The following is a 14450-nucleotide window of genomic DNA, read 5'->3' on the forward strand; positions in this document are numbered from 1 at the left end:
TTCACACTGCTGTTGGGTTTTAAAAACAAGGGGATATCATCTAAAATACACAATATTACAAGCAAACAGGAAATTCAGGAAGAAGAATGTAACACAAAAGGTAACAGATCTACGGAATAAGTTATAGGGAAGGCCATTCAAGCAAATACAACAAACGGATTCAAGAGACAACTGGATGTCTTTCTTGGCAAAGAGGTGACTAAGACAAGTGGTGAGAAGCTAGAAAGCTGGTGTTGAGCTCAACTAAAATCGGTGGACTTGTTGGGCAAAATGATCTATTCCTGTTAGTATAATTTCCCATGTTCCTCAAAGATCACTGAAAGGAAATAAAATTATAGATATACTTAACACAAAAGAGTGGGGAAAAGATTGAAAAGGAAGAATGATAGAATAACAACAACATAACAAATAACAATTACGGAATGTGCGGGAGGGTGAGAGGAGAATTCCTCCGGTCCCTATGTGTAAAGGACATTGGAAACATAGCAGGAAGATTTCTTTTGTTCCACGCTGCAGCAAAACTGTAAAACATATTAGTGACCAAGGGAAATCATTCCGCCCCAGATGAGTAAAATATTTTGTTGAATTATAAAAATATTTACGCTCCATGCTTTAAAACAATTTTTCCAGAGTGATCTATGAATATAATTTCCTGAAGATGTGATATCATTGGTTTTGTTCCATCAGCCTGTCCATCATGAAGTTCCCTCTGTTTGTGAGCTGTGTGATGGTCTCCATTCTGGCTGCAGCCTCAAACTCCATGTTTGACCCAACATTGGATGAAGGTTGGAATAGCTGGAAATCATTTCATAGGAAGCAGTACAAAGAGGTAAGAAGCAGTAAAGGCTGAGATTTTACTTACCAAGCAGTTAACTAAGAAAGGATGTCATGATTTCCTGCATTTTACTTTGTTGTTAATCTTCTGCTTATTTCTACTGGTTGATTGTTATTAAAACACCTGGGGTGAAAGGTAAAAGTCCAAAAGTAAAGGTGGTGATTGGCCGCTCGTTTTACGCAATGCCGGATATTCACTTCCATTGCCAGATGTGGGAAGGGATATAAGATGCAGAAATAGGACAGAGCGAGGCTACGAATGGATCTGAAAACAAGAACAAGAATTTAAGTTTATTGTATCGGGTGACAAGGAACCAAGGAATCAGCAAGGAGGTGGGTAACTGGTGAGCAGGACTTGGTGCAGAATAGGATATGGGCTGGTGAATTTTGAACAAATTGGAGTTTATGGAGGATGAAGGATGGGAGGGTGGAATAATTGAGTCTAGAGGTGACAAAAGTGTGGATAAGGGTTTTGGTAGCAGAGGGAGGGGTGGAAGTGAATGATGTTGCAGAGATGGAAGCAAGCAGATTAGTGATTGATAGGATGTGCGGTTTGAAGCTCAGCTTTGGATCGAACATGACTATGATCTGGTTCAACCTGAGTGAGTGTCTGGAGGAGGGGGATGGAGTCAGTGACAAGGGAATGGAATTTACTGATGCAGCCAATAAGAATGGTTTCAGAGTTCTCAATGTTTAATTGAAAGAAATTGTGACTCATCCCTGACTTGATGTCTGATAACACAGTGCTGGTTGTATCAATTAAGGCGATGGTGAGGTAGAATTGAGTGTCCCCAGTATACATATAGAAGCTGACCCCATGCCTGCAGATAGTGTCATCAAGGGGGAGTACGTAGATGAGGAAGAGCAGGGGACCCCACATCGATTGTCAGGGGACTCGGGAGGTGAGTTGTGGGGGCATGAATGGAAGCCACTGCTGGAAATGCACTGTCTGGATTTGAATAGTTAGTATAGGTAGAAGTGGAATCATTCAAGGGGAGCCCTATGGAGCTGGACATTGGAGGACAGGCAATGGAGGAGGGTGATGTGGTCAACCATCTTAAATGCTATGGAAAGGTTAAGGAGGACAAAGAGGTTTAATGCACCATGGTCACAGTCATAGAGGATGCCATTCATGACTTTGTCCAGGGCCATCTTGGTGCTGTGAGAAGGTCTGAAGCTTGAGGAGAGAGATTGAAACAAGGTACTTTAGGAGCGATGGGCACAGAGCTGGGAGGTGAAAGGAAGTTAGAGATGGAGTGGTAATTGGGGAGCATGGATGGCTCGAGAGTAACTTTATTGAAGAGAGTAGATGGTGATGTAGTTTTGAAAGGGAGAGGGATGGTGCATGACAAAAGGGGGTGAATAACAATGTCATGTAGCATGGGGGAGGGGGAATGACTCTGTACCCAAGGAGAATATCCAGCATAAAAATCCAAAACATAATAATCACCCTATAGTTCATTTCTATGACCTGTGCAAAGAACTGAAGGTATGAAGAGAACATTAGGGACATACATAATATCGATCCGCACTACCTGTACTGAGAAACCCAAACTCAAGTTTGTGGTTTAGTTGGGAAAATTAAACTGTGATAAATATGTCCAACCAATGCAGAGCAGCAACCAACAAAGCCCATAGGCAAAAATAGTAGAATATGTCAGAGGAGGTAGTGATCAAAGGAGGTATTGTGCTCTGGTTCTTGAATACTGCATTCAGTTCTGGTCTCTAAGAAGAGAGACATTCAATCGCTGAAGGCAGTGCAGAGAAGAGTCACGAGGCTGATCGTGTTGGCAGCAAGAAAGAAACAAACCATCACCTTGGAGGGCAAATAGGAAAGTAAATCTGAGATTTGGCCTTTTTCATATGGATCGTGCTACTGGTTGAATAAAAGCCAACTGCATTCCCAGTGCTATGGGGAACATTCCTGAGTTGTTTGGGGGCGACTACAAGCACCTTCACATCATGGGATGTTGTCCCTCTCCCCTTCTCCAGAGAGTATAAGTTTGATAAGTAACCAAAATTGCCCACCTAAGTAACCAAAATTGCCCACCTAACATAATTACATTCTCATATGTGACACCCACAAGGAATTAAATTGTACTCTTCAAGTACATGTTGTCACTTAACCTAATTTGCCACATGTTTGCCAATGGACTCGGTGAGCTAGTGTCTGTCAGTAATGGAGTTTTCATGGTTCTCAACATAAGAATAAATCCTGTCCTAATGAGTGACTGGTTGTCACTGGGGGGAGTGTATCATTCTTGATTGTCTCGTAGGGACAACTATGTCGCGATTTTCCACTTCTGTTCTCCTCAGCCCATGATTCTCTATTAATTATAAATAATAGGCAGAAGCAAAAAATCCTGGCCATGATTTCTATCAATATAGTAAATATAGCATATAGTAAAATGATCATCTGTTCCTATTTTACACCAAGTAGGCTAGTAGGGTACTCACTATTATGCATATGTACATCTGACTAATCCTTGTAGTTCTTCTGGTACTATTATTGAAGTTGTTTTATAAAATTTTATGGAGCAGAAAGAAATAACTTGCATTTATATAGCACCTTTTACAACCCCAGAACGTCCCAAAGTGCTTTACAGCCAATGAAATACTTATGAAGTGTAGTCACTGTTGTAATGTAGGGAAAAACGGCAGCCAATTTTTGCACAGCCAGGTCTTACAAACAGAAATGAGATAAATGACCAGACTTTGTTGTTAACCAGGACACAAGGAGCATTCCGCTGCTCTTCTTCGAAAATTGCCATGTCATCCTTTTATGTCCCCCTGAGAGGGCGGATGTGTCTTGGTTTAATGTCTCATCCGAAAGATGGCACCTCTGACAGTGCAGCACTCCCTAGGTACTGCACTGAAGTATCAGCCTAGATTATATGATCAAGTCTCTGGAATGGGGCCTGAACTCACAGCCTCAGATGCAAGAGTCCTGTCACTGGCTGAGAGAAAACAGAAGCTTTCATGAATGCATCTATTATGGAGATGTTGCAATTGCCCAAACTGTGATAAATTAGTCAGAAATGAACAAGTGTTCTCCTGGTACTTCCATCTGATTCCTACTCACCTTATACTGAAGTCCAACGGAAGTATACTCTTACCCACCTTATAGAGAATCTCAGCTACTAAGGAACATAGGTTAAAACTACTGCAGTTTAGAGTTCCATAACCTGAACGTGTTGTGTTCTTGGAGAACATTTTGGGGAAAGTTATTTTTCCACTCACTGATGCAACTCTAGAAGTCCAAACTGTGGATTTGGATTTCAAGGAATTTTACATTACAAGAATTTTCTTTTACGGCCTGGACTCCGATGTGGCAAACTGGTAAAAAGGAATTTATATTTCTTCAGTGAGGAGATGGAATGAACCACACTGGCCTTTGGCCTCTGGGACATTGCTTAAAAATATTCCCAATGTTTACAATGATAAAATGAATTAGAATTTGACTTTGTTGTATTACTTTTCAGAATGATGGAAATTACAGAAGATTGGTATGGGAGAAAAATATGAAATATATCACAAAACATAACCTGGAGCACTCAATGGGGAAGCACACATTTACTGTGGGAATGAACCAGTTTGGAGACTTGGTGAGTATAGAAGGTGTAACAGTGAGAATGGTGGCTCTTGAAAGCTCTTTTAATGAATCAGGTGTGATGGTGCATCACGGAGCTAGTGTGGAGCACTCCAACAAAGATCAGTTATCTTATGATTGCATCAGTGTCTCTCTGTGAATGTCAACTGTTTCCTCCCATTTCCAACTCCCAAGATCCAGCCAATCCTCCAGTGTCAGGTGTATGGAAAATGTGTTTGCTCCACCCAGCCCATTCCTCTGTGAGACATTCCTACTGCTTCATGCTCTCTGGTTGGCTGCAATGTCAATGTCATGCAAGAGAACCTCACTCAAGTGGGTAGCAGGTAACTATCCGACATGTTTTGGAAGCTCCCTGCAGGCAGTCCAATGCATTCAATAATTATTGGTGCACGGACATCATTTTTTTTAAACACTGGGTCCCTGTAGTCTTCATCTGTCTCCTCTTTAGCAGAGCTAGGACGTGAGCTGGCCCTCTGGTTAGCTCTTCTCTCAGTCTTCATTGGCACCTGTACCTGCTCACTTGTACTCAGTAATCCCCCAGTGCACTACCCTCAGACTCAATACTGAATGCATGCCGTTTACCAATTTCTGTGTTGCTGCATGGCATGGTAAGAGAGAGCGAAGGTGCATCGTTATCAAGGTTTTTATCTTCATTGTGATCCGGATCTTCTGATGGATCTAGAAAAAGGAGAGGGGAAAGGGGAACAAGGGTTAGAATGTTGTATTGATGGTGAGCACTTGCCAGATCACCAGCACCATAATCCACGCCAGGCTGCAGTGTTCAGGAGGTGAGCGTGTGCATGGCTGAAAGAGTTAAGTTGATAGAGGAGAGGTAGGAAAGGTGCCTATAAACCTTGTTGTAACACCAGGCCTCCAGCATCACCATTGCTGATTGACATCCAACACTCACTGCTGTGTCTTTTCCCATTATGTCAATCTTCACTTCCTCTGTAGTCACCAGGTATGATGCAATGCATGCTGGTTTTGTTGGCAAGACTGATAGACACATGTTGACCCTCACAGACAGGAGACAACTCTAACAGTGGCATCCAAAGAGGAATTGTCTTCGATTATTGGGATACATCAGCTCCAGTGTATTTCTTGTTGTTGGAACAGCACTGCAAAGGACAGCAGAAAGGACAGTCATTGTTTTCCACAGGGCATTTCAACCGTGATGTTGTGACGCTCAACTGGAAAATTTTAGATGCATCGGTGTACCGAAGAATAGTTTACACCTGTTAAATTCACCATGACACCTTGAACTATCAAAATTCAGGCTTTATGAACCACAGGGAGAGGTTATGGTCACTGTCAATTTTCCCTCCAGCCTCGGTTCCAGGAGATGGCACAGCCGTCAGTAATCATTTCTCTGGATAATCATAGGGTTGCATGCACTGCCCTGCAGTCATATCCAGATCGCTGGACCTGAGGCGTTAGTCATGCCCCTGCCTGAGGCCAGGGTTGTCAGGACTCTATGGGGTAAATTTTAACTTTGAGCCGGGAAGAGGTCGGGCTGGGGGGGGATTTCTTGACAGGAAACCCAGGAGTACTGGTTTCCCGGATGTTCTTACGAATTTGACGTAAGGACGTCTTTCATATTTTTTCCGTAGGTTTCCCGCCTGACAGGTCAGCCAGATTGACAGGCTGGCTGTTAGTGGGACAGGAGAGCAGCCAGGGAACGGATGCCAAGCAGGCAGGTCTTAGATCGTGGGGGAGGGGACGGTCGGTCATCAGGAGGGGGTTCGGGGTCAGAGGACATTGTGGGGTTGGGGGTCATTGGAAGGTCGGGGGTCATTGGAGTGTTGGTCATCAGGTGGGTTCAGTCATCGGGGTGAGTTATCAAGGTCGGCTGTCATTGGGGGGGGTTATCAGAGGCTCAGTCATGGGGGGTCAGACATCGGGGGGGAGGGGTCAGACATTGGGGGGTCAGAGATCGTGGGGGTTTGGAGATCGTGGGGTGGTTGGAGATCGTGGGGAGGGTCGGAGACCGTGGTAGGTGTTGGAGATCATGGAGGGGGCGGAGATCGTGGGGTGGGGTCGGACATGGGGAAGGGGTCGGTCAATCGGGTGTGTGGGATTGCGGCAGGTAAGCTTGTTGGGCCTGGAGGAAACACTCCTGCTCCTCCTGGTCCACAAGCAGTGCAATAAAGGCACTTACCTGTTGATCCGGGCCTTCTCGCCTCCTCTTACGTGACGTGAAGCAGAAGGACCGGGAATCCCGGCCCCCAGGAGTTAACAATAAAAACCTGTCAAAATGGAGGCCTGCAGCCTCCTTAAAAGATTTCACTGATCGACCTGCCTGCTGAGAGTGGATTGGTCGCCCGCCCCTCGACCCGCCTCCGATAAAACCAGAAGTGGGCGGGTTGGGGTCGGGTTTTACTTTTTTACGATTTTTACCTTCCCACCCGCCCTCAACCCAACTGTTCGTGGGGTTAAAATTTACCCCTATGAGTTTGAACTCCTTTTCAGCCCTCAGCTTTCAGCTCCCATGCATTGAATGCAAACAAAAATTGATAATGTTACTCATTGTGTAAAAGTAACTCCCAATTATTTTAACTCCAGTTGACAACAACAGCAGACAATAACTGGAATACTTGAAGCAGCAGTCAGTGGGGGGCAACATTGGTGGAAGCATAATGCAACAAACAAGCCCTAATTGACCGTAATAAACTTGACACTGGGAAAAATAAAATCCCATTACAAATTTTAGTTCCTGTCTGGAATCAATGGAGAAACCCAGCTTCTGCATGTTTTTTTTTATTCGTTCATGGGATGTGGGTGTCGCTGGCGAGGCCGGCATTTATTGCCCATCCCTAATTGCCCTTGAGAAGGTGGTGGTGAGCCGCCTTCTTGAACCGCTGCAGTCCATGTGGTGAAGGTTCTCCCACAGTGCTGTTAGGAAGGGAGTTCCAGGATTTTGACCCAGCGACGATGAAGGAACGGCGATATATTTCCAAGTCGGGATGGTGTGTGACTTGGAGGGGAACGTGCAGGTGGTGTTGTTCCCATGTACCTGCTGCTCTTGTCCTTCTAGGTGGTGGAGGTCGTGGGTTTGGGAGGTGCTGTTGAAGAAGCCTTGGCGAGTTGCTGCAGTGCATCCTGTGGAGGGTACACACTGCAGCCACGGTGCGCCGGTGGTGAAGGGAGTGAATGTTTAGGGTAGTGGATGGGGTGCCAATCAAGCGGGCTGCTTTGTCCTGGATGGTGTTGAGCTTCTTGAGTGTTGTTGGAGCTGCAGTCATCCAGGCAAGCGGAGAGTATTCCATCACACTCCTGACTTGTGCCTTGTAGATGGTGGAAAGGCTTTGGGGAGTCAGGAGGTGAGTCACTTGCCACAGAATACCCAGCCTCTGATCTGCTCTTGTAGCCACAGTATTATATGGCTGGTCCAGTTAAGTTTCTGGTCAATGGTGACCCCCAAGATGTTGATGGTGGGGGATTTGGCGATGGTAATGCCGTTGAATGTCAAGGGGAGGTGGTTAGACACTCTCTTGTTGGAGATGGTCATTGCCTGGCACTTGTCTGGCGCGAATGTTACTTGCCACTTATCAGCCCAAGCCTGGATGTTGTCCAGGTCTTGCTGCATGCAGGCACAGACTGCTTCATTATCTGAGGGGTTGTGAATGGAACTGAACACTGTGCAATCATCAGCGAACATCCCCACTTCCGACCTTAAAATGGAGGGAATGTCATTGATGAAGTAGCTGAAGACGGTTGGGCCTAGGACACTGCCCTGAGGAACTCCTGCAGCAATGTCCTGGGGCTGAGATGATTGACCTCCAACAACCACTACCATCTTCCTTTGTGCTCGGTATGGCTCTAGCCACTGGAGAGTTTTCCCCCTGATTCCCATTAACTTCAATGTTACTAGGGCTCCTTGGTGCCACACTCGGTCAAATGCTGCCTTGATGTCAAGGGCAGTCACTCTCACCTCACCTCTGGAATTCAGCTCTTTTTTCCATGTATGGACCAAGGCTGTAATGAAGTCTGGAGCCGAGTGGTCCTGGCGGAAACTGAGCATCAGTGAGCAGGTTATTGGTGAGTAAGTGCAGCTTGATAGCATTGTCGACGACACCTTCCATCACTTTGCTGATGATTGAGAGTAGACTGATGGGGCGGTAATTGGCTGGATTGGATTTGTCCTGCTTTTTGTGGACAGGACATACCTGGGCAATTTCCCACATTGTCGGGTAGATGCCAGTGTTGTCGCTGTATTGGAACAGCTTGGCTAGAGGCGCAGCTATTTCTGGAGCACAAGTCTTCAGCACTATAGCCGGGATGTTGTCGGGGCCCATAGCCCTTGCTGTATCCAGTGCACTCAGCCGTTTCTTGGTATCACTTGGAGTGATGGTGATGGTGGGGATATCGGGAGGAGGCCGAGATGGACCATCCACTCGGCACTTCTGGCTGAAGATGGTTGCAGAAGCTTCAGCCTTGTCTTTTGCACTCACGTGCTGTACTTTGCCATCATTGAGGATAGGGATGTTCATGGAGCATCCTTCTCCTGTTAGTTGTTTAATTGTCCACCACCATTCACGACTGGATGTGGCAGGACTGCAGAGCTTTGATCTGATCCGTTGGTTTTGGAATCGCTTAGCTCTGTCTATATCATGTTGCTTCCTCTGTTTAGCATGCATGTAGTCCTGTGTTGTAGCTTCACCAGGTTGGCACCTCATTTTTAGGTACGCCTGGTGCTGCTCCTGGCATGCTCTTCTACGCTCCTGGTAATTGAACCAGGGTTGATCCCCTGGCTTGTTGGTAATGGTAGAGTGAGGAATATGCCAGGCCATGAGGTTACAGATTGTGCTGGAATACAATTCTGCTGCTGCTGATGGCCCACAGCGCCTCCTGGATGTTCTGACTCTGTCCCAGTGATAGTGCCACACAACACATTGGATGGTGTCCTCAGTGTGAAGACGGGACTTTGTCTCCACAAGGTCACTCCTACCAATACTGTCATGGACAGATGCATCTGTGACAGGTAGATTGGTGAGGACGAGGTCAAGAAAGTTGTTACTGCCACCTTCATTTTCGATGCTCTTTGTTGGGCTTAGAGCCAAATGCAGTTGGGGTTTGGCCAAAATCCCAGATCAGAAATTGCCCCCAAAATGTGCATCAAAAGAGGAGTTCCTACTGGTTTCCCTCCATTGCTCAGGTAGCCCAATAGTTGGAACACATTTAAGCTGTGAGGGAATCCAGGCCATGGACATCTCCACCTGCAGTGAAAGCGGCTCTCTGATTCACTCTGCTGGTAAAACTCACCAGTTCATTGGGCTTCCTGGAAATCCTGAACCATCATTTTCGTCAGATAAGAATTTATTGAACAGCATGTAAATTTACGCACGTTCACCATGTAATACCATACAATCTAGTCGTCGCACCCCATTAATATTATGATTAATAAATCTCAGAGTTTTTTGATTTTCTAGACCACTAAGGAGTACAAGCAGCTTTTGAATAAATTCAGCAAAAAGGAAACTGGGAACTCGACTTACAAAGTGTTTACAGCGCAGGAGAATGTTGAACTGCCTCAGGCCGTTGACTGGCGTCCTAAAGGCTACGTTACTCCAGTGAAGGACCAGGTAAAGATGGGGAGAAGTGTTTCTAGTGGTCATTAATGTGAGAAGTTTTGAAGAACTGTGAGTGACGGACAGTATTGAAAACATCATCAATTTTTCAATTTATGTTACTTTAGTTCTTAGAGATAAATGGGGCAATAGGACGTTCGTTTTCAGTATATAAAATAATGAATGAACGGCTTTCTCTCAAATATTAAAGTTTATAAGATTGAAAGTTTAGCAAACTCAAGATCATATCGGCAAAATGTACGTGAGAAAGAAAATCAATGGAAATGATAACGGGGAGCGATCTATAACGGGCGGCTGATCCGATATCGCCCGATTTACACTATCGCGCAGAGCCAAAATCACCCCTAGTGTTTTTAACTTTGGTGGTATCCTGTGCTATGGCTGTTGGCCATTTCACAAAGGTTTCTCAGTGAAATAAATTATCAAAAATATCACAAATGTTTCTCTCTCACTGTGATTCTTTATTTATTAGGGACAATGTGGCTCGTGCTGGGCTTTCAGTACAACTGGGGTACTCGAAGGACAGGTGTTTAAGAAAACAGGGAAACTCATTTCCTTGAGTGAGCAGTACCTGATGGATTGTACCAGAGCTGTTGGAAACGGAGGATGTAATGGCGGATATAAAGTGCGAGCCCTTCTATTTATCAAAGAAAATGGTATCAATTCAGAGCAATCTTACCCCTACACTGCAAAGGTAACTTCCCTTTTTCTTTAATGTTCTTAGAATTTTTGTGCTCATCAAAATGAAGAATGCTACTCTTCCCATTTCAGATCCAGTTTTCAGTTGTTTACACTGTTCTCTGAGCGTTCTGCCAGTCTTTTGTTAGAGTTACACAGGAGGCTGGGAGAAGCCCCACAGAATTTTAGGTTCCCAGTGTCATTATCAGGCACTCCCAGATCAGGTCAATGTAGAGCAAAGCTCTCTCTTTCCCTGTCTCATGTCTCAGCCCCAGGCTCGGAGGAGCACCTTCTACTGCTCCCATGTTCTCGCACTAGCAATCTTGTGGTCGCTCTGAGTGAGATTGCCAATTAGTGCCAAATTAGGGACAGTTTTGTACTGTCGACAGTGCCCACTAGGAATTGGGTTGAAAATGTTCAAGCTCATTTCACATATGACCCTTACAGTCAGCAGAGAAAGGAGACTTTCATCTCATCAGCCTGGGCTGGGATGACTCGTCCTTTGAATAACTTGACCGTAAATTTAACTTAAGTGGTGGGGTAAAACAGGTGATAGCTGATTGGACGGCCATTATACAACCCGCCTGATTTTCTTTTCCTTCGATGTCAATGGGAGGAAAATCGAGCTGGGTGTAAAATGGGGGGGCTGATCCGATATCGCCCGTTTTACCCCGTCACTGAAAGATAAAATTTAACCCTGTTTAATTTAGTTCACTGGAAATTTGAGACAGCTGATCAAGCTATACCTCTTTATTCAATTTGTATTAAATGTAAAAGAAGTTAGCTTAGAGAGCTCATTCATGAAGGTATTTCAGGATTCCATGCCAGTAAAAAAACAGTATGTTATAGTCCCACTACTTCTGTTAGTATTCAGTGTGGTGGTTTGACCAATCTTTGCAATGGTCTTCAGTGCTGGTCTGTGTTGTAAGTGGACAGGAGTTATTATCCCTGTGACATGGAAGCTGATGCTAACAGTGATTCAGCAGGCTATGGTTTACAGGTCATATTCTGTAACTAGAGTCCCAGTTCACATTGTGTTAACTTCCTCCATCTCAGTGGACAACCTGACTCCCTTGCTGATTTTACTCAGGTTCATATGGAGCGCTGGATGTGGTACGGTGATAGGCGAGGAATTTATTACAGCAAAGCCACAGGTTAATCAAAGCATACATAGGCTGTAATGTTTAGGTGAGCAGAGCTTATTTGAACGTATCAACTAGAAGGAATTTAAGTTGTGAGGAAAGTTATGGAAGGTGGGACTTTTTTCTTTGGAGGAAAGGAGACTCTGACGTGATATCATTGAAGCCTTCATGTGTGGGAAGGGAAATGACAAAGTTGACTCAAGCAAATTGTTCACTCTGGTGAACTTTTAAATGTGAGGAACACAAATTAATAATGAGAATGAGCATAGGAAGGAAATTAAAGTGAATTATTTGCACCCAAAGAATAAAAGGCTTGTGAAATAAATTGTCATTGAGGTCAATGAAGCAACCTGTATAAATGTATTCAAGAGGCAATTAAAAGTAGCTCTCAAGAGTGAAGGGATTGAAGGAGTGAGATCTATCAATAAGGGACAAACCTGTTGGGTTTTATGGCCTTTCTTGGTTTCTAAAGATTCTTGCATTCTTATATTGGGTAAATCTTTGTCTCAGATTTCTACAATCTCTTTGTTTTAGAATGGAGATTGTAAGGTCAACAAAAATGATATTGTCGCCACTTGCAAGGGTGTCAAGAGGATTCCAAAAGATTCTGAAGTGGATTTAGCTGCAGCGGTGGCCACAGTTGGACCGATATCTGTTTCAATAGATGCAGAGCACAGATCTTTCATGTTGTACAAATCAGGTAAGGAACAGGAGTTATAGATTATACACACAATGGACCTCTCATTGGCTGAAACACTCTTTTGAGTGGACTTTATAAAATTCATAGGTGATGAAGTTGACAATTAATTATGGTGATCTTGTCACAAGTTGAATATTTCTGGTATTCAACAGCCATTCTCTTGTATTCCATTTACAATGCACTTTGGCCATTCAATAAATGGAGAATAACAGGTTACTAGGGGAGTGTTAAAAATAGTTTTCCTCATCTGAGTTTTGAGAGTGCATGACTTACTGAACAAAGTCAGGTGCAAACCAGATTCTCGGCCTCCGTGACTGTTAAAAATTATTTTAAATTGCCATGGAATTTAGATATTTCCCCCACAGAACACCGTCTTCTTTTCCTGTGGAATCCCAGATTCCCATTCCACAATAAAAGGTTCAATATTTCTTTTTCTGTAGGTATTTTTTATGAGCCCAACTGCAGTTCCATCAAACTTGATCATGAAGTGTTGGCAGTTGGGTATGGGACTGAAAACCAGAAGCCATATTGGATTGTTAAAAACAGGTACGTCACACAGCAGGAGAGGGCTAACACATTCAATGCCTGTTAATTCTATCTCAGAGTTTAAATTAAAGATACAGATCTAAACAACTGTGATCTTTTACTTTATATATAGAAAAGGCTAAAGGAATGGGCCTAATGAACTGATTGGCCTTCTCTCATTTCAAACTTTCTTGTGTATTTGACCTAAATCGTTTGGAGTCTTTCATTTTTCTTTGATTTCTCCCTAAAGGTGGCAGAGGTGCAGAGATATCAGGGGGCTGAAATCCTGCTATAGCTGTCCTGAGGTGGATCTTGCCCACTTGCCCGCACTCCTGGGCAAGCCCTGTTTCCTGGAATCAGGGCCCTTTAAATATTTTGGGGCACCGGTACCTTTCACGGCAACAATCAGGTGCCAGTCTCGGGTGGGGTGGAGGGAAATCTCTATGGAATTTTTCCACAGTGTAAACGGGCCTACAGTCCCAACCCAACACGTTTTCCTACTGCACTATGAAATGGGACACTTAAACCTTAAATCACCACCCCGAGACCTTGATTAATGGTGGACTTTAGAGTTGGACAGGTGGCTCTTGCAACCAGCGTTGCTCCGAAGCAACTAATGGGAAATACATTGTACAAAGTCTTATCCCATTTTCCTCTGATTATAATACGGCGACCATATTGTGGTGGAAGTATTAGGCGCTCAGTGACAATTCGGATGGAAAATATCAGAAGTGCTGATGAGAGGAGGGGAGGTTGTTAAACGGTTGTTGCTGAATTCCTGGAGTAACCTGACAAGAAATTCTGGCCCCAGCAGTCTGGCTCAGTATTATCTGAACAAGCTAGTTCCATTACTACGGAGGCCAATTTCTCCACCCCATTGACCTCCCACTCGCAGTGCCTGTAACTTAAAGCAAAAAAAGAAATCTGTTTAAAGATGTGTTTTACCAGGACTGTAATGCAAACTTTTTTTGGTTTTAGTTGGGGAGCAAATTGGGGCAAAGAAGGATACGTCCACATGGCTAAGGACATGGATAACAACTGTGGAATTGCTACAGATGCGATTTATCCTGAGGTGTGAAGATTCAAGCATATCGGCTGGAACTGGATAAAACTCCACGTACAAGAATCAAAATATGTCTGCTGATTTTTTGTATCATTGTTAAGGCTATCTGTCTTCATTTACCTTTGTCTTGTGGTTTAAGGCGGGTTAGTTACATAGTGTTAAAATAAAATATATATAAATTTCTCTGTTACTGGTAGGACTGAAAACTTGTTTCTTAGAGCCAATGAAACGTATTAAATGCATGTGCTTCACCAGTTACATTTGTACATTTTATATGTATTGTAACAGTGTAACGATGTCCTACTTTAAA

General features: G+C 44.1%; 1 protein-coding gene across 1 annotated transcript; it reads left to right on the forward strand.

The window, feature by feature from the left end:
- Positions 1–688: 688 nt before the first annotated feature.
- Positions 689–14247, forward strand: LOC137299374 (cathepsin L2-like). Its single transcript, XM_067968073.1, has 7 exons — positions 689–829; positions 4317–4439; positions 9874–10026; positions 10505–10726; positions 12387–12552; positions 12993–13098; positions 14056–14247. Exons 1-7 carry the CDS (start codon positions 698–700, stop codon positions 14153–14155), a joined length of 1002 nt encoding a protein of 333 aa, XP_067824174.1. The 5' UTR covers positions 689–697; the 3' UTR covers positions 14156–14247.
- The last annotated feature ends 203 nt before the right edge of the window (positions 14248–14450 follow it).

Source organism: Heptranchias perlo, chromosome 29, assembly GCF_035084215.1.
Source record: "Heptranchias perlo isolate sHepPer1 chromosome 29, sHepPer1.hap1, whole genome shotgun sequence".
NCBI lineage: Eukaryota > Metazoa > Chordata > Chondrichthyes > Hexanchiformes > Hexanchidae > Heptranchias > Heptranchias perlo.

Excerpts from the sequence above, each read along its gene's own strand:
- LOC137299374 (XM_067968073.1), top strand. The coding sequence starts at position 698 with ATGAAGTTCCCTCTGTTTGTGAGCTGTGTGATGGTCTCCATTCTGGCT. Across the intron at positions 10,027-10,504 it reads TTACTCCAGTGAAGGACCAG|GGACAATGTGGCTCGTGCTG; the intron begins GTAAAGATGGGG and ends TTTATTTATTAG. Across the intron at positions 10,727-12,386 it reads CTTACCCCTACACTGCAAAG|AATGGAGATTGTAAGGTCAA; the intron begins GTAACTTCCCTT and ends TCTTTGTTTTAG.